This window comes from Quercus robur, chromosome 10 (genome assembly GCF_932294415.1).
Source record: "Quercus robur chromosome 10, dhQueRobu3.1, whole genome shotgun sequence".
NCBI lineage: Eukaryota > Viridiplantae > Streptophyta > Magnoliopsida > Fagales > Fagaceae > Quercus > Quercus robur.
Window position 1 is genome coordinate 34,629,194 of NC_065543.1, and position 25,456 is coordinate 34,654,649.

At 32.5% G+C, this 25,456-nt stretch overlaps 1 protein-coding gene across 1 annotated transcript; it reads right to left on the reverse strand.

Annotated features, from left to right (window-relative positions):
• Window positions 1-794: 794 nt before the first annotated feature.
• On the reverse strand, window positions 795-18,240 carry LOC126701784 (cytochrome P450 CYP736A12-like). The gene is made up of 4 exons (XM_050400149.1): window positions 17,498-18,240; window positions 14,494-15,316; window positions 4,480-5,069; window positions 795-1,761 (listed from the first exon to the last, which is right to left on the reverse strand). The coding sequence occupies exons 1-4, from the start codon at window positions 18,215-18,217 to the stop codon at window positions 931-933; spliced, it is 2,964 nt and encodes a 987-aa protein (XP_050256106.1). The 5' UTR covers window positions 18,218-18,240; the 3' UTR covers window positions 795-930.
• Between the last annotated feature and the right edge of the window lie 7,216 nt (window positions 18,241-25,456).

Sequence of the window (25,456 nt, forward strand, 5' to 3'; positions counted from 1 at the left end):
AGATAAGTATCACAATTTTTTTTTTTTTTTTTTGATAAGAAAAGATAAGTTTTACATATTATTTGAAAGAAAAAAAAAAAACTAATAACTTAATTATGGACTCACGATAGTTTTTTTTTTCTTTCTTTTCTAATTTTTATTAGAAGTCTTACGGAACTTTTTGTGTTTTATTTCTAATTTTTATTAGAAGTCTTACGGAACTTTTTGTGTTTTACATTAATTGAAAATCAATAATTTTGAGGGAATCTCAGCTAGCTAATCCATGGGTTTTATGGGCAACAAGTTGCTATTGCTGCAAAGTTTCAAAAGTAGGGAAAAATACTCTATTTTAAAGTCATGAAACAGGGGAGTTTCACGCTAGCTCCCTTGGCTCTCTAAACTTTTGAATTTAAAGTGTCTAAAGGAAATCCTTACTAGTTTTTCAGATGTGCTTAAAGTTGCATCATTTTCAAAGGTGTTTTGTAACTTTTGTTAGTTCTAAGTAACCAAAGTAATTTATAGCCAAGGTTTGTTTTGACGTTTTTGCAATTATAATTGAAAATCATGAACACGATTTCAACTGTGTTTCATATATATATATATATATATATATATTTTTTTTTTAAATCTAATTTTTTTCACTTACAAAGTTGACTTGAGTGAGACAGGTCATAGCAGTGGACTGCACCCATTTTCAGTTTTTTATTAGGAGAATGTCATCATACTCATTTCTGCTGGAAAAAAAATGCTAAAAAGTTTTTATTTTTTTGTTTTCATACACACATATTTTGGGTATTGAAAACGAAAAAAAGAACTAAAAACAAGTTAAACAAGTTTTTTTTTATTGATAGGTCCCACCAAAAACAGAAAATAAAAACAAAATACACCATGTTTCTCATGAACCAAACATGGCGTTTATTTCTCAGATTTCATTGAACATGCCTTATAGATTTAAGCAAGTAGGCGATAAGTTGGCATGGCAGACAAGTGCTTGGCTCTTCGCATCGATAGCCCAAACTTCTCACTCATGTCCAAGTCATTAGGCAACATGCCACTAGGGAGCACCCAGTGAAAGCAATGTAGTAATTGAGCTAGAACATATTTAACGGTTGTAAGGCCTAGATGCATTCCAGGGCACCCTCTGCGACCAGACCCAAATGGGATAAGCTGAAAGTCACGTCCTTTGAGGTCTATATTACTATTTATGAACCTTTCCGGGTAAAATTCTTCCATATTATCAGACCACACACAAGGATCTCGTCCAATAGCCCAAAAATTTATTATTATTCGTGATTTCTTGGGGACATAATATCCATTGACCTCAATGTCCTCCATGGATTCATGTGGGACTAGTAATGGTCCAACAGGATGAAGTCGTAAGCTTTCCTTCACCACCGTATCCAAGTATGGTAATTTCGCCAAATCAGTCTCCTCCACCATCCGATTCATTCCAACTACACATTCTAGCTCCTCCTGTACATGTTTCATCACTCGTGGATACCTCAAGAGTTCAGAAAATGTCCACTCAATCGCAGCAACTGAAGTGTCATATGCACCCGAAATCATGTCTAGTATGATAGCCTTGATATTTGTTCGATCAATAATATATACTTGCTCATCATGAGGATTCATGGGTTGGTTCATCAAAGAAAGCAGCGTGTCTATAAAGTCTGTTTCAAGATCTTGTTGACCACTACTAGGAATTTTTTCATGCTCCTTGATGATATTCTCCAAGACTATGTCCAAAGCCTTGCTACATTTCTTCATGCGTCGTGTCAATCCCTGATAGAAATAAATAGCTTGAAAATCACAATGCTAACGATACCATTTCGCAAATTTTACTAAAAATATACCTATCAAATTGATGTGGTAACTATACATCCATGTAAATGGTGCTAAATCAGTTACTCAATACTAGACGTAACCAAATTGTCACCTCAATTCCTTAATTGAATTTTTGTATTGGAATTTTTAAAAAATGAAGAATTATTCAATACAAAGGGAAACCAGCTTGAGCTTGAACATGAAAATGGTATACCAGATCCACCTAATTCATGCAAAATGCAATCCTGCTCATTAAGGTCTGTTATATCTTTTTTCTAATAATTCAATAATTAGGAAGAGGATTTGAGTTTTTTATTTCTTCATTAGAAGCATGAAGCATCAAAGTGACTTTTTGAAATTGTGCGTTTTGAAAATTTGGTGATTTTATTACAATAAGAAATTGGACTTTTTAAAAAGTAGAATGTTTGGTAAAAGTTATTAAAAATGCATTTAGCAAAATTGCAGTCTAAGGTGTAAATTAAAAAAAAAAATGCAAACTATATATTAGGTAATTCTTTCATAATTATGGTTTCATCTTCTTTTTAATAATAATATTAGTATTAATATTATAGTTTGTCTCAGTTATTATTTTTATTAGTGTCTTAATTATTTATAATAGTAATTAATTATTTAATTTTTCATCATGACAGAGTACAAAATGACAATGCAAAAAAAAAAAAAAAAAAAATGCATACCAATAATCAAGTTTATATTGTACCACATTATATTAAAAAAAAAGGGGGCAACTACTAAAAAAACAACCATCTTGGAGTCTATCTCTATTATTGTATTGAATTTAATTTTTCTTGGTAAAGATAAAACTATATGCTTTTTTTTTATTGATTAATGCAACTAAGTCTGTGAATTCAATTAGGAAATCTAATGTACAATATATAAGTTTTACCTAAACTCTAATAAAATCAGTTTTGGAAAAAAAAGGTACTCTTTAAAAAAATTAAACCCACATACTCACTAAGTACAGAAGTAATATTAAACCCACAAACCTTATCAACAATAAATCCACTCCACCAACAGGTAGGTGACACCTCACCCACCCATATTTTCTCCAACCAATTAGGTTCCGTGCTTCTAAATTTTTTAATAAAAAAAATAAACTAGGTTTCATGCTTTATCACTCATAAATTTAATATACAAAATTTAACTTTTGTATATTATCACGTGGATGATTATATCCTTTTAGCCATTACATAGGCAACGTTCATAGCGTAGTGTTCTAGAAAGAATATAACCACATTTTAAAACAATAATAAAAGTAGAAATATAAAGGACAATGCAAAGACTACATTTATCTACATCATTTTTGCCACAACTTGTCACTTAGCGAGTTGTGAGTGATAGAAATATGGATTGACATGAAACAATCATTTTTTCTCCATTTCTCACAACTTGTCACATAGAAAATTATGCAAAAAAATTGTACATATAGTTGTGATCTAGCATTTTTCAAATATAAAATATGAAGGATAACGCCATGTTCATCTTATGATACGGTAGCTTGAAATCAGAATAATCAGTTCTTTTCTTCTTTTTTTTTTTTTTTTTTTTTTCTCTAAGAATTATCACTTACTCCACAATAATGTCAATACTATAAATTTTGTCACAACTGTCTTATGTGATAAACTGAGTGATGAAGAAAATATTGTGAGTTTATGTTATAATAACGAGCTACTAAGCACATTATGTCAAATAAAACAATGGTGACAAAGCATGTGTGAAGCGTGTGGTATTTTTTGCTCCATAAATATGTGTGGCATTGAAGTCCAAATGTGTGGGACCCAAATTTATTGAACCATTTGGGCATATATGCTCTGTCAATTGCAAATGTTGTAGTCTTGTGGAATTGGAATAGGGTGGTAGAAGATAAGATTAGTTTATTACTTATTAAAGTGTAAGGAATTAAAATGAGAAGAAAAAAAAAGAGTAAAAGAATTGTTGAGAAAGAGACAAAACAATATAATACTAGATATGATTAACCATGTGAAGGCGGCCGTGTTATGCAAAATTTTACGAAGATTTCGGCGGTGTTTGGTTGGTGTTTTCAAACAATCATTTTCAATTTTTAAATAACATTACACCTATTTATATTTACCTTTTTACCCACACGTATTTCTATAATTTTTAATTTTTAAACACATGTACCAAACGGACTCTTAAAATCTTAGATTTAAACATGTCTTATTTTTCTTATACCACAACCATAAAGTTTAAATAGAAAAATATATCATCAGGGGAAGTGGGCTCAAGATGCCAGATCTGGGGGAGGGTTCAAGATGCAGGATCTGGGGAGCATATCTAAGTATTTCAAAATATATATATTTTTAAATAGCCCTTATATTATTTTAGAAAAATTTTGATATTACTTTTATAAAAAAAATATAAAACACTGTCAAAAACACTAGATGCATTTTTCTTTTCCTATAAAGAAATTCCAAAATTATTTGCTAAACACATCCTTTAACTTTTCCAACAAAATAAATAAATAAATAATAGACCAATCGGATTTTGGATTTGGCTATATATGGAAGAGGGCAAAGATTAAGAGCTAGCAAATCAAGCCAAACTTCATAATCCTCCTCCAAATACCATGGTCACTTCAGCTAATCATAAAGATTTAATAAGACTCGGATAAAGTTGAATCAATAGAAACTTACATACCTGAAGATCAAATGCCCCAAGGTAAGGCACATAATCAGCTAAATTGAAAGCCCCCGTCAAGCTCAAGACCTCCTCAATAAGCGTTTTCAAGTCGAATCTATCATTACTACTTCGCCCAAATATCATTCTACATGTAGTTTCCTCATTAAGTTCACACACTTTCCCACTAACGTCCACGACCTCATGCGCCGCCGCAGCTTTTTTCAGTGACTGCACCAGTGATCCTACCTCCTCCTTCCTCATAGGTGCAAATGAATCTATTTTTGAAACACTAAGAAGTTGCAACGTACATAGTTTCCTAATGTTGCGCCAATATGAACCATACTCGGAGAAAGCCATGCCCTTGGTACCATAAGACAAGTACTCAGAGACTTGGAGTTTTGGTCGGCTAGCAAAAATGGTGTCATGGGTCTTTAAAAATAGCTCAGCAGCTTGAGGAGATGAGACCACAATAGTTGGTACATTGCCAAGCCGTAATGACATGATGGGTCCATATTTTTTGGCTAAGCTATGGAGGGCTCGGTGTGGGAGACTACCTAGCATGTGAAGGTTACCGATGATTGGTAAGGAACGAGGGCCCGGTGGGAGTTTAGGCTGATTTTTGTGGTTCTTCGGCCGTGATAGGATGTGTATGAATGTCCAGATGGATAGTAGAAGGAAAATAGCTAATGTCAATGGAGACATTTTGGGAATCGAGTTGAGGAAAGGTAGGGACTGAAGAGGCCTTCGCAACTATGTCTATGAGTCTGTGTCTTCATCGTCTCTTTCTTAGTAGGTGACAGTCTACCCACCAAATAGTTGAAATTATGTGGCTTGTTAACCTTCCAGGTGGCAAATATATAAGTTACTAATTATAAGTTTTGATTTTAAATTTTATTTTTTCGTTCACTTTTTTGCTAATTTTTAATTTAATTTTAATTTATTTTATTTTTTCATGCTCGAAGTAGTAGCTAATATATATATTTATAATTTTATATTGAGTTTTAACGCTTGGCTGGAGCTGAACATATTAATTTGAGATGGTCTTGATCATCAAAAATAAATTGGGGATGGACTTAATTACAATTTTTAATATTCTTAATAAATTATATAAAATATTTATTAATTCAATAATAAAATATCGGTAACCAATACCAAAACATACCTTTTTTTTTTTTTTTTTGGCCCAAACCGGCTTCATTGACTCCGGATGGGTAGAATAATTGTGTGGCCAAATTCAACAAAAAGTCCCACCATATTGTCAACCCAATCTCGCCAGTCGGCAGTCACCTGCCCTTCAAATTTTAGAATTGAAGTCTTAAATATTTTACTATTCTAATAATAGAAAATCCCAACATAATTTTTAATTTTTCTTTTTTTACACACCCATACCATCATGCAAATTACTGTTTCTATTTTATTATTTTTAGTCTCTAAAATAAAAAAACGCATTTTATTTTGGTCTTTTTCGTTAGCCTACTAACAAAAATTACTTAGATGATAAATTAAGTACAACGCTGGCATATTAAACACTAACATAACTAATTAAAAAATAATAAAAAATTATAATTAACATTTAAAAAAATGTCATGTCAGTTTCTAAACATAAACAAATTTATTAATCAATTTTAACGAAATTAAAAAAGAAAAAACCAAATTAAAAACAATAAAATACCTAAATTTAGCTCTAATTCATTTTGATCAAGAACACGTAACACAATAACACAAACTCAAATACCATCACATATTTAAAGATTTAAACATCTTCACAGGAAGATAAAGCACAGACAGAAAACCAAACACGAAAAACACAAACTCAAATTTAAACATTAACACAAGATCACAAAGACAAATAACACAATAACAAACATAATCTATTTACTCTCAAAATAAATGCCACGTTAGATCCAGAAAATCAAACAAACCCAGAAAATCACACAAACCCATCAAGAACACGAGCACAAACCCAAAAAAATCATACAAACCCAAAAATCAAACACAGAAAAATCATAAAAGAATATTGTACAAAACAAAATCAATCCATATATATACACAAACCAAATCAATCCATTGGCACATTGCTCAGCCCATGCCTTTCCGGACACTAACAAAACCCCATTTTTCCTTTTAATAAATTCTAAATCAAAGATGAAAAAAGAAAAACTAAAAGAACAAAACAAACCTGTGTCGTATGATTAGTATGTGTGTACCCCATAGACCATAGCACCGCCAGTTGCCACTCGGTGAGTCCGATATGTCGTCTGCTCGGCTCCGGCTCTTGCTCTAGTCCATGCTGGCGGCAACCACCGGTATCTCTCTTTTTCTCTTTATCTCGCGCTCTGGGTATCTTGTTGTTGTGCCACTTTATATTGTCTTTAATAATAGTAAGTCACAAAACTCACAGCCACAACCCAAAATCAATCACCATCTCCACCACATCCAAAACCCCCCAAAATCAACTACCACCTCCAAACCCACCAGAGATGGAGAGATAGAGAGATAGGAGAGAGAAGAAAGAAAAAGAAAGAAAATAGAAAAAGAGAGAAAGAGGTGAGCAGACGAACCAGAGAGTGAAAGAAAAAAAGAGAAAAAAGGAAAAGTAAATGAGAAAAATATTATTTTATTTGATATTAGAATAAACAACTGATATTTGTTTTCACTTGTGAGTTACAGTGGACTGTGAACGCTCTAGAAGCTACTTTAAAGGGGTGAGTTCGCATAGCCAAACTCCTAAACTTTTTTTATTGATGTAAAAGCGATTTGGGGTTTGATTTTTGCTTATACTAAAAATTGATTAGTGTCTTGATTTGATAAAAAAATTATTAAGAGCGGATACTATAAATTAAAATTCTCTTATAAAAATACTACAATGTGCGGACAAAAATCAAGTTACTTTTTAGTGTTGTACAGCACTTCCTAAGTGAATAAGGGGTGTTTGGTACATGTGTTTTGTTATTTAAAAACATATGTGGAAATATGAGTGAGTGAAAAAATATATGAAAATATGTGTAATGTTGTTTAAAAACTAAAAATGTGTATCTGAGTGGGTGTACCAAACACCACCTAGATATTTATGTATTTGATGATAGCTTTAAGTTGTCTAATTATAATTTGAAATTTGACACTTTATCCACTTAAAATTTGATTGAAATTTAAATTGCCTACCTGTGATTTGAAATCTTATAACGCAAATGTTCCACTGGATTTTTTTTTATCTTTTTTAATATTGTATTTTTATGTTTTTTGTGTTTTTGGAAAAAAAAGACATAAAAATATAACTAAATTACATATTTAACCCTGTTTTTCACAAATATGAGTTACGAAACTTTAACACTTTGTTTTTTTTCATGGAAAACCTTCTGTAAAGATAATTTTCGTGTTTTCCAATATTTGGTAGTATAAAAAAAATAATAAGTCAAAGGAAAACTATTTTTAGTCAATAAAAAAAGTATGGCTTATTTTTAGAGATTGTTTTCCATTAATTTTTTTTGTAATTTTTAAAACAACTCTATCTCACAGCAAGTTAAATAAGGAAAGTTAGAAGATTGTTTTACAACTCATTTAAGGTAATCACCAAACATAGGAAAATGAAATAGTTTTACGAAAAATACTTTTTAGAAAATGACTCATTTTCTTGAAAATATTTTTGCCTAAACAAATAGAGCGTAACTAAGCTAACCTCAGGTGGGTAAAGTGTCAAATTTCGAACAACAAGTATGCAACTTAATTTCCAGCCTAACTACAGCTGGGTAAGTTGTAATTTGTCCTAACATATAATAAGATATATGGGTTTAACTTGTTACACAAAAAATGTTTTACATAGTTTTACACATTTGGATAATTATGTGAACATGATTAGTAATTGATGTATATTTTAAGAAGAAAAAAAATGTTCACAACTCAGAAACTACTACTCAATATTTTTTTCTAAATGTTGAACCCCCTAAAATGGCTCAAAGATGTGAACCTCAACAAATAAATATTGCTTTCTTAAAATGAGACTCTAGAAAGACCACCAATACGAGAGTATTATTTTAATCAATTCAATGAAATCTATCGAGTCATCTCAAAACTAGGCTATATAAAAATAAAATACAAGATTAACGAATGAGTTTTTAAGTGATTGTTGAACTATATTAAGTTTTTAATTTACAAAATAAAGTACTTGTTTTGCATCATAATTTTTTTTTTTATTACTTGAGAATTTGATTATTTTTAGTCCCCCCCCCCCAAAAAAAACTTCCAGACTCTGCCACTGTTTAAGCCAAATCTGAAATCTATCCTCTCCCTCTAGGATAGCTATCACTTATAAAAAAAATTAAAAGCAAAAGATCGCATTACATGTCCCTGTTTTCATGACTTTTGAATAGAGTTTTATGGTGTGTCGTTGTATTAAAACTTAGTTTCCTCTCCCCTATGTATATGCTTGTTTCTAAAAATAAATAAATAAACAAAGAAAAAAAACCCCAAAACAAAGAAAACAAAACCAAAACAAAACAAAACAAAGAAACAAATAATCTAAAATATAAAAAGTCACATTTGTATATTTCAAGCTGGCCCAACCATTAACCAAGTTTTAGGCAATCGCCTAAGGTCCAAGCTCCCGATTCCTAAATTTTTAAAAATAAAGATATATTAATTAAATTCAAAATATTAACTAATAAAATATTTTTTTTTTTAAATGAAAGCTAATGCTAGAAACACTATAAATTTTGACATGTCACAAATCACAAAAAATTAATTTTGACACTCATCTATATACACTATAAAATCCACATTTGTATGTTTAGAGCTGGGCTAACCATTAACTGAGTTTTAGGCAATCGCCTAAGGTCCCAGCTCCCAATTCCCAAATTTTAAATAATAAAGATATATTAATGAAATTCAAAATATTAACTAATAAAAATTATATTTTTTATAAAATATTTAAAAAATAAAAGCTAATGCTATAAATATTATAAATTTTGACTTGTCATAAATCACAAAAATTAATTTTGACGCTTATCTATTATATTATAAAATCAAAACATCTGACTTTTTTTTGATTTCATGAAAGCTTGCCACATAAGTTTTGAGTATTTCACAATTTCCACATCATTATATTATTTGTTTGTTTATTTGATTTTTTTTAACTAAATTTGATTAAAAACCCCAAAAACTCTACGGGAACCACACTACCGGCGACTCCACTCTAAGATGGAAGTCATTGAATTAAGACATATATTTCCCACTGAAACAACATTATCGCTCAAAGATTTGTCTAATAATACTAATAGCTCTCTTCATACCTTTTTGGAGCAACGCTATTGTGATAAGAATCAAAAAGTGGGAAGAATCCTCTGGCTTACTCTTAACGTTCTATTATATACTTCATCAATCACAACATACTACACATCCTTTTTTCTTTCCACATAAACTTCTAAATTTTAAAGTACAGAGAGAGAGGACATATTACAATCAACTAGAAGAGCAAACCAAAACTAAATAAGTAAAATTTCCCTAAAGGTTATTTCGTAATTCTCTTACAGATTTAACCAAGTATGCGATAAGTTGGCATGGTAGACAAGTGCTTGGCTTTCTGCATTACTAGCCCAAACTTATCACTCATGTCTAAGTCATTAGGCAATATGTCAAGGGGGAGCACCCAGTGAAAGTAATGCAATAATTAAGCTAGAACATATTTGACAATGGTAAGGCCTAATTTATTCCAGGGCACCCTCTACGACCAGACCCAAATGGGATGAGTTGGAAATCATGTCCCTAAAGTATATATTATTATTCATAAGCCTTTCAAGGTAAAATTCTTCTACATTATTTGACCATGAATCAAGATCTTGTCTAATAGCCCAAAAATTTACTATTAATCTTGATTTCTTGGATACATAATATCCATTGATCTCAGTGTCCTCCATAGATTCATGTGGGACTAGTAATGGTGCAACAAGATGTAGTCTTAAGCTTTCCTTCACCACCACATCCAAGTATGTTAAAGTATCTATATCTGTCTCCTCCACCATTTTTTTCATTCCAACTACACCTTCTAGCTCTTCTTGTACACGTTTAATTACTTGTGGATGCCTCAAGAGTTAGGAAAAGGTCACTCAATTGCAGTGGCTAAAGTGTCATATGCACCCAAAATCATGTCTATTATGATAGCCTTGATATTTGTTCGATTTATTATGTATACATGTTCACCCAAAATTTCATATATTATCATATCCATAATTGTTCACCGTATACACTATGGTTTTTTTATTTATTATTTTTTTATGGGAAGATAGAAACACTGCGTACACCAAATTGGTAGCATAGTGTTCTAGAGAGGTTGGAAAATTAACAAAACACGTTTTTCAAAAACTATAATAAAATAGGTAATAATTTAGAATACGTGTAAAAAATGCCCTGGCTATAGATCTTTTATATATATATATATATATATATATGAGTTGAGTTCAAATTATATTTGTTGTTACACCATTTAATAATTTGTTATTAAATTTGTATTTTGGAAATCTTATTGTTTGATTACATATTCTATATGTTCTTAACATGCGTGTCAATTTTTATGCTAATTGGATGTTATTTACCATTTCATCTATAAACTCATTATTTATGCGTTATTTTAAACTACAAAAACTTGAATTTAAATAATTAATTGATGACATGACTATTGATATTCGATCACATTGTAATTTTGCAAGCATGGAGAATATAAGAAGATAATATAATCCAACAATGGATTTGTCAAAATTGACATCTTATTAAACAATATTAAGTGGTGTAGTAGTGCTTAAAGTTATACTAGGTATAACTTGAACTCAACCTTCTGTGTGTGTATATATATATATATATATATATATATGCACCCTAATTTATTGAACCATATGTTGGTATATATGTGTTGTAAATTGCAATTACCATAGTCTATGGAAGTGGATGAGCAGAGTAAATCTATCATGTATCCACCTCTTTGTGAGATGGTGGATACATGTAATACCACCCTCGATGGGTGTGAAGAGATTCGTTAATTAATTAATAGGCTAAGGCATTGTTTGGTTGCAAAATGGAAAATGAGGAGATAAAAAATTATGGGAAGATAGAAAATATTAATTTTCTCTCATGTGTGTTTGGTTGGGAGGATGGAAAAGTGGAAGGTTAGAAAAATCCTTTATATGGTTGAGGAGAAAAGTGAGACGATAAAAAATGTAATTTATTCAAATTTATTATTACGCTCTTATTACATAAAATAAAAGATGTAATGTCCTTATAAATACAATTATTTAAAATGAAAAATACTTTATATTCATGATCTCATTTTCTTTATAAAAAAAAAAAAATTGTTAGGCATCTTAAAATAATTAATAATAATAATAATAAAAACCCACCTATTGGGGGCTCATTAAAAATATAGATTTTTGGCAAAATTTTAGATACAATATACCAAATACCTAATATCATGTTCTTAGATTTCTCTCTTAAAATTATGCTATGTGTCTACTTAATGAAATATCTAAATGGCATTAACTTAAATACAGCATATTTTAATCTCCTGGAAGAAAACTCATCTCTTTCATTTGCTACAAAATAGAGATAATGAAAAATAGGCTCTGCAACTCCATCATCCAAATCAGACATGCATAGCCCAGAACTTTGTGAGTTCAAACTTCAATAAGAAAAGAAGTTTCTTTCACTTCAATAATGGCAGAAATTTATGAAGAACTTCCAAATTCTACACCTCTATAACACACTCGCTAAACATCCAAATCAGACTTAGAGCCCAAATCTCTTCTTCTTCTTTTTCTTTTTTTGGCAAAATAGAGCCCAAATCAACCATGTAAATGAAATAGATGTTAAGTAACACATGGCTTTCTTTTAATGGGAACCTAAGTAAAAGGATATAAGGTACTATATTTAAGTTTTGTTAAGAGAAAATATACAATTTAAAAAAAAAAAAAAAAAAGTCTCTTCAATCTCACTACCACCCATATTATTTTCATTATTCTCTCTCTCCCTTATCCTATATTGTCTCATTAAATCATCTCTCACTAATTCCTCTCCCTATTGAATCTTCCTCTTCTTCTTTTTGTTTTCGTCACTTCCCTCTTTCCCCTTCACTTTCACAATTCTTACCTTGGACTGTTGCATGTCAACTAAATGCTAGATTTTCTAATCTCAGATGCTCAGGAAGTCTCATGTATTTCTATTTTCAACACCGGCCAATGATGCTTGAATCATTTTTGTCTTTTTAATTATTTTCTATGTTGAATAAAGGGTGAGAAGAAGTTATTGTTGAGAGAAGAAAGGAATTAGACAAATCTGTAGCTGAAGCATTTTATTTATTTATTTATTTATTTTTTATTTTTTTGAGTTAGAAGCAAACGGCTGAGAGAAGAAGCAAGGGCGAAATTCTCATTTGGGTTGTACAATTACTTTTTTCTCATGATTTCTCTCCAAACTGAAGAAATTATATTTTGGTGGGACCGAGTGAAAAATGCCCGGAACCACTAACAAGCATAAATGATGTAGTCTCTTCACTTTTCTTTCCTTTATTTTCCTCCCTCCCAATAATCACTTCCCTACACACTCAAAAACATGATTTCAATTATAATTATAAAATTGTAAAACGGTGTTTTTAAAACACGATTTCAGTCGATCTATGTATAGTAATGTGTAGTAACCATTATATAATAATCATTACTCTAACTAGTCGCTAACCCGTGCGATGCACGGGATAATCAGTTAAGTAACTATTACAAATAGTTAAAAAATAAAAATAAATAAAAAATAAATTAAAAAAACATGTTCTTTGATTACAAATGTAGGATATTCCACATAACACATAAAGGCCACACCTTGTTTGCTTTATGACAATGAAAACATTATTACCAACATTCCAAAAGCTCATAAGTCATAACGCACAAATTAGACCCAAATTCACAAACTCTAATCTCAAATACCATTGTGATTCAATTAATCTCCTTTCTACTATATAAACCTATCTCACCATCAATATCAATCCCAATATCTAACATATAAATCATAAAAAATTCAAACCCATAGCTCAATTTCCACTAAAGTTTCAAATACACAATCTCAAAGAATCAGAATTTAAAATTCCTAATGAATTTTGAATTTATATCTAGAATTAAAAGGCTCATAGATCAATGCCTACAGAGAAACTATAAAAAAAGAAAATTAAAAATAAAAAAAATAAATAAAGAGATAAGAATTAGGTTTTGAAAATAGTGTTTTTAATTTAATTTTTTAAATATTGTATTGTGCTGACGTGAAAAATTGTGGTGCTAGCAGAGACTTCGGTTTTATATATATATATATATATATATAGATTAAAATAAGTAAAATAAGTGTCGAGCATCAAAACAATAAAATACTAGAAAGTTGAAAAAAGAGATTGTATGGCCATCTCTCTTAATAAGAGATTGTATGGCCTTGTGTTTTTCCATTCGGCCATGTCCATATGCATATTTTTACAGAGACTTGAGCCCTGCTTGGTTCTAAAAAATATATTGTATTTTGTTTTCATTTTTGAAAATGAGTTCATTTTCTGAATCTGAATTTAGGAGAAAGAATCCATTTTCTTTTTTGCCTTTGTTTGGTACCTGTTTTAAATACAGGATTTGAGAAGAAAAACATTGACATACCCGTTTTTCAGTTGGTTCATTTTTTTTTTTTTTTTTTTTTAAATCTAATTTTTTCACTTACAAAGTTGACTTGAGTGAGACAGGTCATAGCAGTGGACTGCACCCATTTTCAGTTTTTTATTAGGAGAGTGTCATCATACTCATTTTTGCTGGAAAAAAAATGCTAAAAAGTTTTTATTTTTTTGTTTTCATACACACATATTTTGGGTATTGAAAACGAAAATAAGAACTAAAAACAAATTAAACAAGTTTTTTTTATTGATAGGTCCCACCAAAAACGGAAAATAAAAACAAAATATACCATGTTTCTCATGAACGAAACATGGCATTTATTTCTCAGATTTCATTGAACATGCCTTATAGATTTAACCAAGTAAGCGATAAGTTGGCATGGCAGACAAATGTTTGGCTCTTCGTATCGATAGCCCAAATGACTCACTCATGTCCAACTTATTAGGCAATATGCCACTAGGGAGCATCCAATGAAAGCAATGTAGTAATTGAGCTAGAACATATTTAACAGTTGTAAGGCCTAGATTCATTCCAGGGCACCCTCTGCGACCAGACCCAAATGGGATAAGCTGAAAATCACGTCCTTTAAGGTCTATATTACTATTTATGAACCTTTCGGGGTAAAATTCTTCCACATTATCAGACCACACACAAGGATCTCGTCCAATAGCCCAAAAATTTATTATTATTCGTGATTTCTTAGGGACATAATATCCATTGACCTCAATGTCCTCCATGGATTCACGTGGGACTAGTAATGGTCCAACAGGATGTAGTCTTAAACTTTCCTTCACCACCATATCCAAGTATGGTAATTTTGCCAAATCAGTCTCCTCCACCATCCGATTCATTCCAACTACACATTCTAGCTCCTCCTGTACATGTTTCATCACTCGTGGATACCTCAAGAGTTCAGAAAATGTCCACTCAATCGCAGCAACTGAAGTGTCATATGCACCCGAAATCATGTCTAGTATGATAGCCTTGATATTTGTTCGATCAATAATGTATACTTGCTCATCACGAGGATTCATGGGTTGGTTCATCAAAGAAAGCAGCGTGTCTATAAAGTCTGTTTCACGATCTTGTTGACCACTACTAGGAATTTTTTCATGCTCCTTGATGATATTCTCCAAGACTACGTCCAAAGCCTTGCTACATTTCTTCATGCGTCGTGTCAATCCCTGATAGAAATAAATAGCTTGAAAATCACTATGCTAACGATACCATTTCGCAAATTTTACTAAAAATATACCTATCGAATTGATGTGGTAACTATACATCCATGTAAATGGTGCTACATCAGTTACTCAATACTAGACGTAACCAAATTGTCACCTCAATTCCTTAATTGAATTTTTGTATTGGAATTTTTTTTAAATGAAGAATTATTCGATACAAAGGGAAACCAGCTTGAGCATGAACATGAAAATGGCATACCAGATCCACGTAATTCATGCAAAATGCAATCCTAATCATTAAGGTCTGTTATATCTTTTTTCTAATAATTCAATAATTAGGGAGAGGATTTGAGTTTTTTATTTCTTCATCAGAAGCATGAAGCATCAAAGTGACTTTTTGAAATTGTGCGTTTTGAAAAATTAGTGATTTTTAAGTACACTATGAAATTAGACTTTTTAAAAAGTAGAATATTTGGTAAAAATTATTAAAAATACATTCAGCAAAATTGCAATTTGAGGTGTACGTAAATTAAAAAAAAAAATCCAAACTATATTTTAGATAATTCTTTCATAATTATTGTTTCACCTTCTTATTAATAATAATATTAATATTAATATTATAGTTTGTCTTAGTTATTATTTTTATTAGTGTCTTAATTATTTATAATAGTAATTAATTATTTAATTTTTCATCATGTCTAGGGGTGTCCACGGGTTGGTCCGGGTCGGGTTTGTGCCCAACCCGCGACCGACCCGACCAAGTCGGGTTCCAATTTCTCAGACCCGCCGCCAACTAGTCAGAAAATCGGATCAGATCGGACGGTTCTTGCCGGAAAGTGGTCAGGTCTCAGTCGGGGTTGATTTTTTGGAAAACGGCGAGAATCCGGCCAAGAAAATATGAAAAACGGCAGAATCCGACGAGGAATTTTGAATAACAGTAGAAATTCGGCCATATCTCGCCAAATCCAGCGAGATCTTGGCCATTTTCGACAAGATCTTGGCTAGATCTAGCGACATATCGCCGGATCTAGCTTAAATATTCCCAAAGAAAACTCAAAACTCGCCGGATCTACCCAAAAAAATCTCAAAACTCGCAGGGAATATGATGGGTCGGTCGGATCGGGTTTCTCGGATTTGAGAGGAGGAGATCCGATCTCCGACTCGTTGATCTCGGGTTTTGGAGAATGAAATCCGTCGCCGACCGGCGGAGCAGTCGGTTCGGTCGGCAGCAGCGAGTGGGTCGGTTCCGGCGGGTCCTTGGACAGCCCTAATCATGATAGAGTACAAAATGATAATGCAAAAAATATATATATATATATATATATATATATCAAATGAATAGCCATGTGATTTTCAAGGTGGCCGTGTTATGCAAAGATTTTACGGAGATTTTTTTTTTTTTTTTTTTGGTAAAAAAATGGATAGAGGGGGCGACCAGTGTAGCTTCCTCACTTGGGTGTAACCATAGTAGCACCCTTTCTACTCCGGATGAGACCTATATTTCCGATCGGTGAAAAACTCACTTATTATTCTTTTGGACCGTTTGGGATGAAGATGAGATATAAGAAACACCAACACACAATTGATTATTGAGGCTCGAACCTATGTCCTGAGACTTACCGGCTCGGTTTCTTACTAACTAGGCCACCGAATGTTGGTGATTTTACGGAGATTTGAAATCTTAGATTTAAACATGTCTTATTTTTCTTATACCACAACCACAAAGTTTAAATAGAAAAATATATCATCAGGGGAAGTGGGCTCAAGATGCCGGATCTGGGGGAGGGTCCAAGATGCAGGATCTGGGGAGCACATCTAAGTATTTATTTATTTTTTATTTTTTAAATAGTCATTATATTATTTTAAAAAAATTTTGATATTACTTTTATAAAAAAAAATATAAAACACTTTCAAAAAGACTCAGTTGCATTTTTCTTTTCCTATAAAGAAATTCTAAAATTATTTGCTAAACACATCCTTTAACTTTTCCAACAAAATAAATAAATAAATAAATAATAGACCTATCGGATATTGGATTTGGCTATATATGGAGGAGGGCAAAGATTAAGAGCTAGCAAATCAAGCCAAACTTCATAATCCTCCTCCAAATACCATGGTCACTTCAGCTAATCATAAAGATTTAATAAGCCTCGGATAAAGTTGAATCCATAGAAACTTACGTACCTGTAGATCAAGTGCCCCAAGGTAAGGCACATAATCAGCAAGATTGAAAGCCCCCGCCAAGTTAAAGACCTCCGCAATAAGTGTTTTCAAGTCGAATCTATCATCACTACTTCGCCCAAATATCATTCTACATGTAGTTTCCTCATTAAGTTCACACACTTTCCCACTTAGGTCCACGACCTCATGCGCCGCCGCAGCTTTTTTCAGTGACTGCACCAGTGATCCTACCTCCTCCTTCCTCATAGGTGCAAATGAATCTATTTTTGAAACACTAAGAAGTTGCAACGTACATAGTTTCCTAATGTTGCGCCAATATGAACCATACTCGGAGAAAGCCATGCCCTTGGTACCATAAGACAAGTACTCAGAGACTTGGAGTTTAGGTCGGCTAGCAAAAATGGTGTCATGGGTCTTTAAAAATAGCTCAGCAGCTTGAGGAGATGAGACCACAATAGTTGGTACATGGCCAAGCCGTAATGACATGATGGGTCCATATTTTTTGGCTAAGCTATGGAGGGCACGGTGTGGGAGACTACCTAGCATGTGAAGGCTACCGATGATTGGTAAGGAACGAGGGCCCGGTGGGAGTTTAGGCTGATTTTTGTGGTCCTTTGGCCGTGATAGGATGTGTATGAATGTCCAGATGGATAGTAGAAGAAAAATAGCTAATGTCAATGGAGACATTTTGGGAATTGAGTTGAGGAAAGGTATGGGACTCATAGAATTTTCTCTCTTCTGCCCAATACAAAGATATAAGAGTCCTATTTATATGTAATATCTTACAGAAATAATTTACATTCAGAAGATGATAAGCTTCTCCAAAGGTCTGTAGGGGCTGTGACAATTTTGACAAGTGTCCGGAGGAGTAAGGGTCATGACTGACAGTTCTTGGAACTGGTTGACAAATGTCAATCTGGATGAGAGGGCCTGACTGCATGGTTATCCTTATCCAACTATGCTTCTGCCAGGATTAAAGAAGTCTGACCGCTGAAGGCAAGGATGACACGTCTGGAGAAGTTTCTGGGACATTTTTTTTTTAAGTGTTGAGGTCCAGTGCAATCCATCTCTTCCTTGGAACAATCTTCATCAATAACCGCCTCTGGATCATGGTTGTAATAATAAGGATCATCATATCCAATATCCAATAAGAGGATTAAGTAGATTAGGCATTTTTCAATGATCTTTATGTGGCCACTGTTGTCTACAAACTTCTGAATTAATTGGTACTATTTTGGATAAGGTTCCTTTATTAAGGGATTCTATCATTGTGAAAGCATGGTAAGAGGATATCCAAGAGGTGTCCATACGTGTGTGGAGAGTACCATCTGGATTAGTAACCCAATATATTTATGCAGGGTGAAAGATTTTTTTTGTACGAACATCACTTTTGGAATTGAGTTTAGCAACAAGACATACTGAAGTAATTTGACAACTAAATCTTGGATATTCTGCTTTGGGATAATCTATCCATTCTCCTTCATGGGCCAACTTTTTAGCATAAGGCTAAAGTCTTAAGACTCAAGATCTAGCCTTTTTATTTTCTGCTGTTGGTACTTTGAGAGCTAAGTTATTGGTTAAACAACTTAAACTTGGGCCTAGGAGACCGTGGTGTTGAGAATGAAACAGATGGAAGAAAATGTATTAGGGCTCATTTTATGTGACGAAGCCACAATGTGACATAACTTGATAAGAATTTAACAATTTATTAATAATTAATATTAAAATGCATCAACACTTACTTTTTTGCTCATTCTTACTTGGCCGGCCTTCACAGTGTTCTCATTTTTCATACTATGCAACTACATTTCTGATGGGACATAAAATTTTTCTTGGATTTGATGTGCCATTCATTGAATCAATTTCTCCTGCCTCTTTCATTGTTCAAATGATTCTGGGACTGCTTAGCTAGTTAATGGTTAAGTGTCTAGCATCTTTTCTTCCTAGGACAACTTTTATGCAGCTTAAGCATATAGCATATAGAGTTTATTGAAATGCTGATTTGAGAGAACTTTACCATTTTTGAGATTGTATAAGGTAATTTCTCTTCAATGTTTATCTGAAATTTTGATTTTACAATCCCTTCAATTCTTTGTGCATGTTTATGGGGGGATTTTTAACTTGAGCTGTGACTTGCCTTTGTTATATTAATGAATACAGAAGAGATGTGACATAGTTTAACAAGAGCCCGCCCATTAACGTGTTAAAGATGATTAACAAAGTTATAAATGCCAGCATCATAACAAAGTGTTATAAGTGTTAGAGATAGAGAGAGAAATGTAGAGAAAGAGTTCAAATATAACATTTTTTTTGGGTTTAGAGATAGATATAAAGTATAATAAATAAGGCATAATTAATGAGATCCTAATCAAAATATTAGTATTAACGAGGGTCTTTTTTTTACCGTTGGTTCTACTTAAATCCAATGGTTTAAAAAATGTGTAACTCTTTAGAATTACACCAGGTGTGTTACTTTTTAGAATTACACTAGGTGTAACTTGAACCATATATATATATATATATATAATAAATTATTACTTATATTTTGTTATTGTTTTTGAAAAACGTGTTTGGTTGCTTTTCCAACCTTTCTAGAACACCATGTTGCCAATGGATCCGGATCCTCTCCATTTCTATTTGAAATGGAGAGTGTCCATTTAAGGGTTAGGATCTGCCTAAAAACAATTAAAGGCCTAGAACATTCCATCTCATTTAAAAGCTTTAACTTAACCAAATAGCAAATTCAAATTTTGTAACAAGAGTTAACTCTTGTCCAAAACCCAAAAAAGCCACCCCATGTTCCCAATAAGGTAGAAACCATATTCTCAGGTTCAGATCCTTTCAATCTCAACCCCGAGTGCCCATCAGCCACCAACAACCGAAGTGATCAAACACTAATTTGTCTAGTTTCTTTCAGTATTGTATCAAACACTAATTTGGCTTGCTCTAAATTTTTGATACAATACTGAAAGAAACTAAACAAATCAGTGTTTGATCACTTTGGTTGTTGGTGGCTGATGGGCACTCGGGGTTGAGATTGAAAGGATCTAAACCTGAGGATATGGTTGCTGCCTTGTTGGGAACCTGGGGTGGCTTTTTTGGGTTTTGGACAAGAGTTAATTGTGGTTACAAAATTTGAATTTGCTATTTGGTTAGGTTAAAGCTTTTAAATGAGGTGGAATGTTCTAGGCCTTTGATTGTTTTTAGGTAGATCCTAACCCTTAACTGGACACTCTCAATTTCAAATAGAAATGGAGAGGATCTGGATCTACTACCAACTTGGTGTATGCAGTGTTTCTATCTTCCCATAAAAAAATAACATAAAAAAACCATAGTGTATATGGTGAACAATTATGGATTTGATAATATATGAAATTTTGGGTGAACATGTATACATAATAAATTGAACAAATATCAAGGCTATCATAATAGACATGATTTTAGGTGCATATGTACTTTAGCCACTGCAATTAAGTGGACCTTTCCCTAACTCTTGAGGCATCCACAAGTAATGAAATGTGTACAAGAAGAGCTAGAAGGTATAGATGGAATGAAAAAAATGGTGGAGGAGACAGATATAGAAACTTTAACATACTTGGATGTGGTAGTGAAGGAAAGCTTAAGACTACATCTTGTTGCACAATGACTAGTCCCACATGAATCTATGAAGGACACTGAGATCAATGGATATTACGTATCCAAGAAATCTAGACTAATAGTAAATTTTTGGGCTATTAGACAAGATCCTGGTGCATGGTCAAATAATGTGGAAGAATTTTACCTTGAAAGGCTTATGAATAATAATATATACTTTAGGGGACATGATTTTCAACTCATCCCATTTGGATCTGGTCGTAGAGGGTGCCCTGGAATAAGTTAGGCCTTACCACTGTCAAATATGTTCTATCTTAATTATTGCATTACTTTCACTGGGTGCTCCCCCTTGACATATTGCCTAATGACTTAGACATGAGTGAGAAGTTTGGGCAAGCAATGTGGAAAGCCAAGCACTTGTCTACCATGCCAACTTATCGCCTACTTGGTTAAATCTGTAAGAGAATTACGATATAACCTTTAGAAAAATTTTACTTATTTAGTTTTGGTTTGCTCTTCTTGTTGATTGTAATATGTCTTCTCTCTCTCTGTGTACTTTAAAATTTAGGTAGTTTATGTGGAAAGAAAAAAAGGATGTGTAGTATGTTGTGATTGATTAAGCATATAATAGAACAAAAAGTCAGATGCTTTGATCTTATAATATGATAGATAAGTGTCAAAATTAATTTTTTGTGATTTGTGACAAGTAAAAATTTATAGTATTTCTAGCATTAGCTTTAATTTTTTAAATATTTTATAAAAAATATAATTTTTATTAGTTAATATTTTGAATTTAATTAACATATCTTTACTTTTTAAAATTTGGGAATTGGGAGCTTGGACCTTAGGTGATTGCCTAAAACTCAGTTAATGGTTGAGCCAACTCTAAACTTATAAATGTGGATTTTATAGTATATGTAGATGAGTGTCAAAATTAATTTTCTATGATTTGTGACGTGTCAAAATTTATAGTATTTCTAGCATTAACTTTCATTTTTTTTAAAAAAAAATTATAAAAAATATAAGTTTTATTAGTTAATATTTTGAATTTAATTAATATATCTTTATTTTTTAAAATTTCTGGAGCTTGGACCTTAGGCGATTGCCTAAAACTCGGTTAATGGTTGGACTAGCTTGGAATATACAAATGTGACTTTTTATATTTTAGATTAGTTGTTTCTTCCTTTTGGGATGTGTTTTTCTTTTTTTCTTTTTTTTTTTATTTTATTTTAGAAACAAGCACATGAACAGGGAAGAGGAAACTGAGTTTTAATACAACACACCATAAAAGTCCATTCAAAAGCCATGAAAACTGGGACATGTAATGCGATCTTTTGCTTTTTATTTATTTATTTTTATAAGTGATAGCTATCCTAGAGGAGGAGGAGAGATTTCAGATTTGGCTTTAAATAGTGGCAGAGTCTGGAAATTTTTCCAAGGCCCAAACTAAAAATAACCAAATTCTCAAGTAATAAAAATAAAAAAAAATTATGACGCAAAACAAGTACTTTATTTTGTAAAATAAAAACTTAATATAGTTCAACAATTAGGCCTGTCCACGGGTCGGGTTTGTGCCCAACTTGGAACCAACCCGACCAGATCGGTTGGTGAGAAATTTAACCCGCCGCTGACCGGCATGGTTGATCGGATCGGGTGGATCAGATCTTCAACGGACGGCGGTCGGTTCGGTCGGAGTTGGAGATCTGAAAATCGGCCAAAATCCGGCGATTTAACGGCGAAATCGGTGAAATTTTGGTGATATTTTCGCCGGATTTTCTTTGAATTAGTCGAAATCTCATTAGATTCGGCGAGATCTCGCCAAATCTAGTGAAGATTCCATGGATCTAGCTGAGATCTCGCCGGAAATGGCTGAGATCTCGCTAGATGTAAATAACTTCGCCGGGAAATGCTGAGATCTCGGTTCGGTCGGGTTTCTTCGGGTTTTGGAGAGAAAACCCGCTAGCCGACCCGTCGTTTTCGGGTTCTGGAGGCCGAGACCCGCCGCCAACCGCCGGAATGGTCGGGTAGGTCGGTTTCGGATCGGTCGCCGATCGGATCCTCCGGGTGGGTCGGGTCTCGGATGGGTCTGGACAGGCCTATCAACAATCACTTAAAAACTCATTCGTTAATCTTGTATTTTATTTTTATATGGCCTAGTTTTGAGATCACTCGATAGATATCATTGAATTGAGTAAAATAATACTCTCATATTGGTGGTCTTTCTAGAATCTCATTCTAAGAAAGCAATACTTATTTGTTGAAGTTCACATCTTTGAGCCTTTTAGGGGGTTCAACATTTAGAACAAAATACTGAGTAGTAGTTTCCGAGTTGTGAATATTTTTTCTCTTAAAATATACATCAATTACAAATCACGTTCGCATAATTATCCAAATGTGTAAAACTGTGTAAAACAGTTTGTGTGCAACAAGTTAAACCCATATATCTTATTATATATTAGGGCAAATTACAACTTACCCATCTGTAGTTATGTTGAAATTTAAGTTGCGTACCTGTAGTTTGAAATTTAACACTTTACCCATCTGAGGTTAGCTTAGTTACAATCTGTTTGTTTAGGCAAAAATATTTTCTAGAAAATGAGTCATTTTCTAAAAAGTATTTTCCGTAAAATTATTTCATTTTCCTATGTTTGATAATTACCTTAAATGAGTTGAAAAACAATCTTTTAACTTCCCTTATTTAGCTTGCTGTGAGATAGAATTGTTTTCTAAAAAATATTAATGGAAAACAATCTTTAAAAATAAGTCATACTTTTTCTGTTAACCAAAGATAGTTCTCCTTTGACTTTTTTTTTTTAATACTACTAAACACTAGAAAACACAGAAAACTATCTTTACAGAAGGTTTCCCATCAAAACAAATAGAGCATTAGAGTTCCGTAACCCACATCTGTTAAAAATAAGGCTAAATATGTAATTTTGCTATACTTTTATGTCTCTCACTTCCAAAAGCACAAAAACATAAAAATATAATATTAAATAAGATAAAAAAGAATCCAAAATTATGAGATTTCAAATCACAGGTATGCAACTTAAATTTTGGTCAAATCTCAGGTAGATAAAGTATGCGTTTAGCTTCAGCTTAAAAAGCCAGCTTATTTTACTATTCAACTTATTTTTGCCACTATTTATAGGCACTACTGCACTTTTTGGTACTATTCATGGGTTCTCATGTACTATTTCAACTATTTTTTACCTTTATCTATAGTACTTTCAGTAAAAAGTTTTCAATTTCAGCAAAATAAGCGGATTCCAAACAGACACTTAGTGTGCATTTGGCTCAACTTAAAAAGTCAGCTTATTTTATTATTCAGCTTATTTTTGCTACTATTCATGGGTCCCACTGCACTTTTTATTACTCTTCATAAGTCCACTGTATTATTTCAACTAATTTTTACTTTTATCTACAGTACTTTTAGTTTTAGCAAAAAAATTTTAGTTTCAGCAAAATAAGCAGATCCCAAATGGACCCTTAATGTCAAATTTTGAATTACAAGTAGACAACTTAAATTTTGATCAAACGACACCTAGATAATATGTAATTTGCGCTCATATTATTCTTATGTAAACTTAGCCACACTATTCTTATATATAATAATATATTACATAATAATAAAATTATTATATATAATTAAAGCTATCATCAAACACATAAATATCTATTCACTTTGATACAGCACTAAGAGCAGTCCCATTGGCAATTGCAAATGGGAAATGTAGGGGTAAAGTTCGATCAAGGCACAAAAAGGTGTTGGCAACAAACTTATAAAATGCCAGAATTGCAAATTATAATATATTTTAATTGATAAAGTGGAAGAGAGATGGGGGAGAAGAGAGAGGGAGAGTTGTATTGGAATATATTATATTATTTTAGTGGGTAATATATATTATTTTAATGAGTAGAATAGAAAAATAAAAATTGGGATGTTGAATGTTGATATGGATAAAAATAGTGCTTATTCATATTAAGGCAGAAGCAGGCATAAGCTGACGGTTACAGGTAAAACCGTTAGCTCCATTGGTAGTTGTCAACAAGAGGAGATCTGATAAGGGTAGGGAAGGGAGTCGACAGGTCGTACCAAAAGGCTGACGCCATCAATAAGCTGACACCTATAAAGCTGAAGGGAGTGGGATTAGCTGACGGTCCTGATAGCGGTTTGCTTGCTACCCACGATTGCATATATAAGAAAATGTCTTACCCTCCACGTTTGGTGCTACTCAAAGGGATTCCTATAAGGAAAGGATTCCACCAAATACGCCCAAAGAGACTCCTATAAGGAAAAGACTTCTAAACCAAGGAAGAGATGTTAACCCCCTACTACTATAAAAGCACTAATACCCTCGCAAACCA

Excerpts from the sequence above, each read along its gene's own strand:
- LOC126701784 (XM_050400149.1), bottom strand. The coding sequence starts at position 18,217 with ATGAGTCCCATACCTTTCCTCAACTCAATTCCCAAAATGTCTCCATTG. Across the intron at positions 5,070-14,493 it reads CATGCCAACTTATCGCTTAC|AACTCCCACCGGGCCCTCGT; the intron begins TTGGTTAAATCT and ends AAAATCAGCCTA. Across the intron at positions 1,762-4,479 it reads TTGGGGCATTTGATCTTCAG|GGATTGACACGACGCATGAA; the intron begins GTATGTAAGTTT and ends TATTTCTATCAG.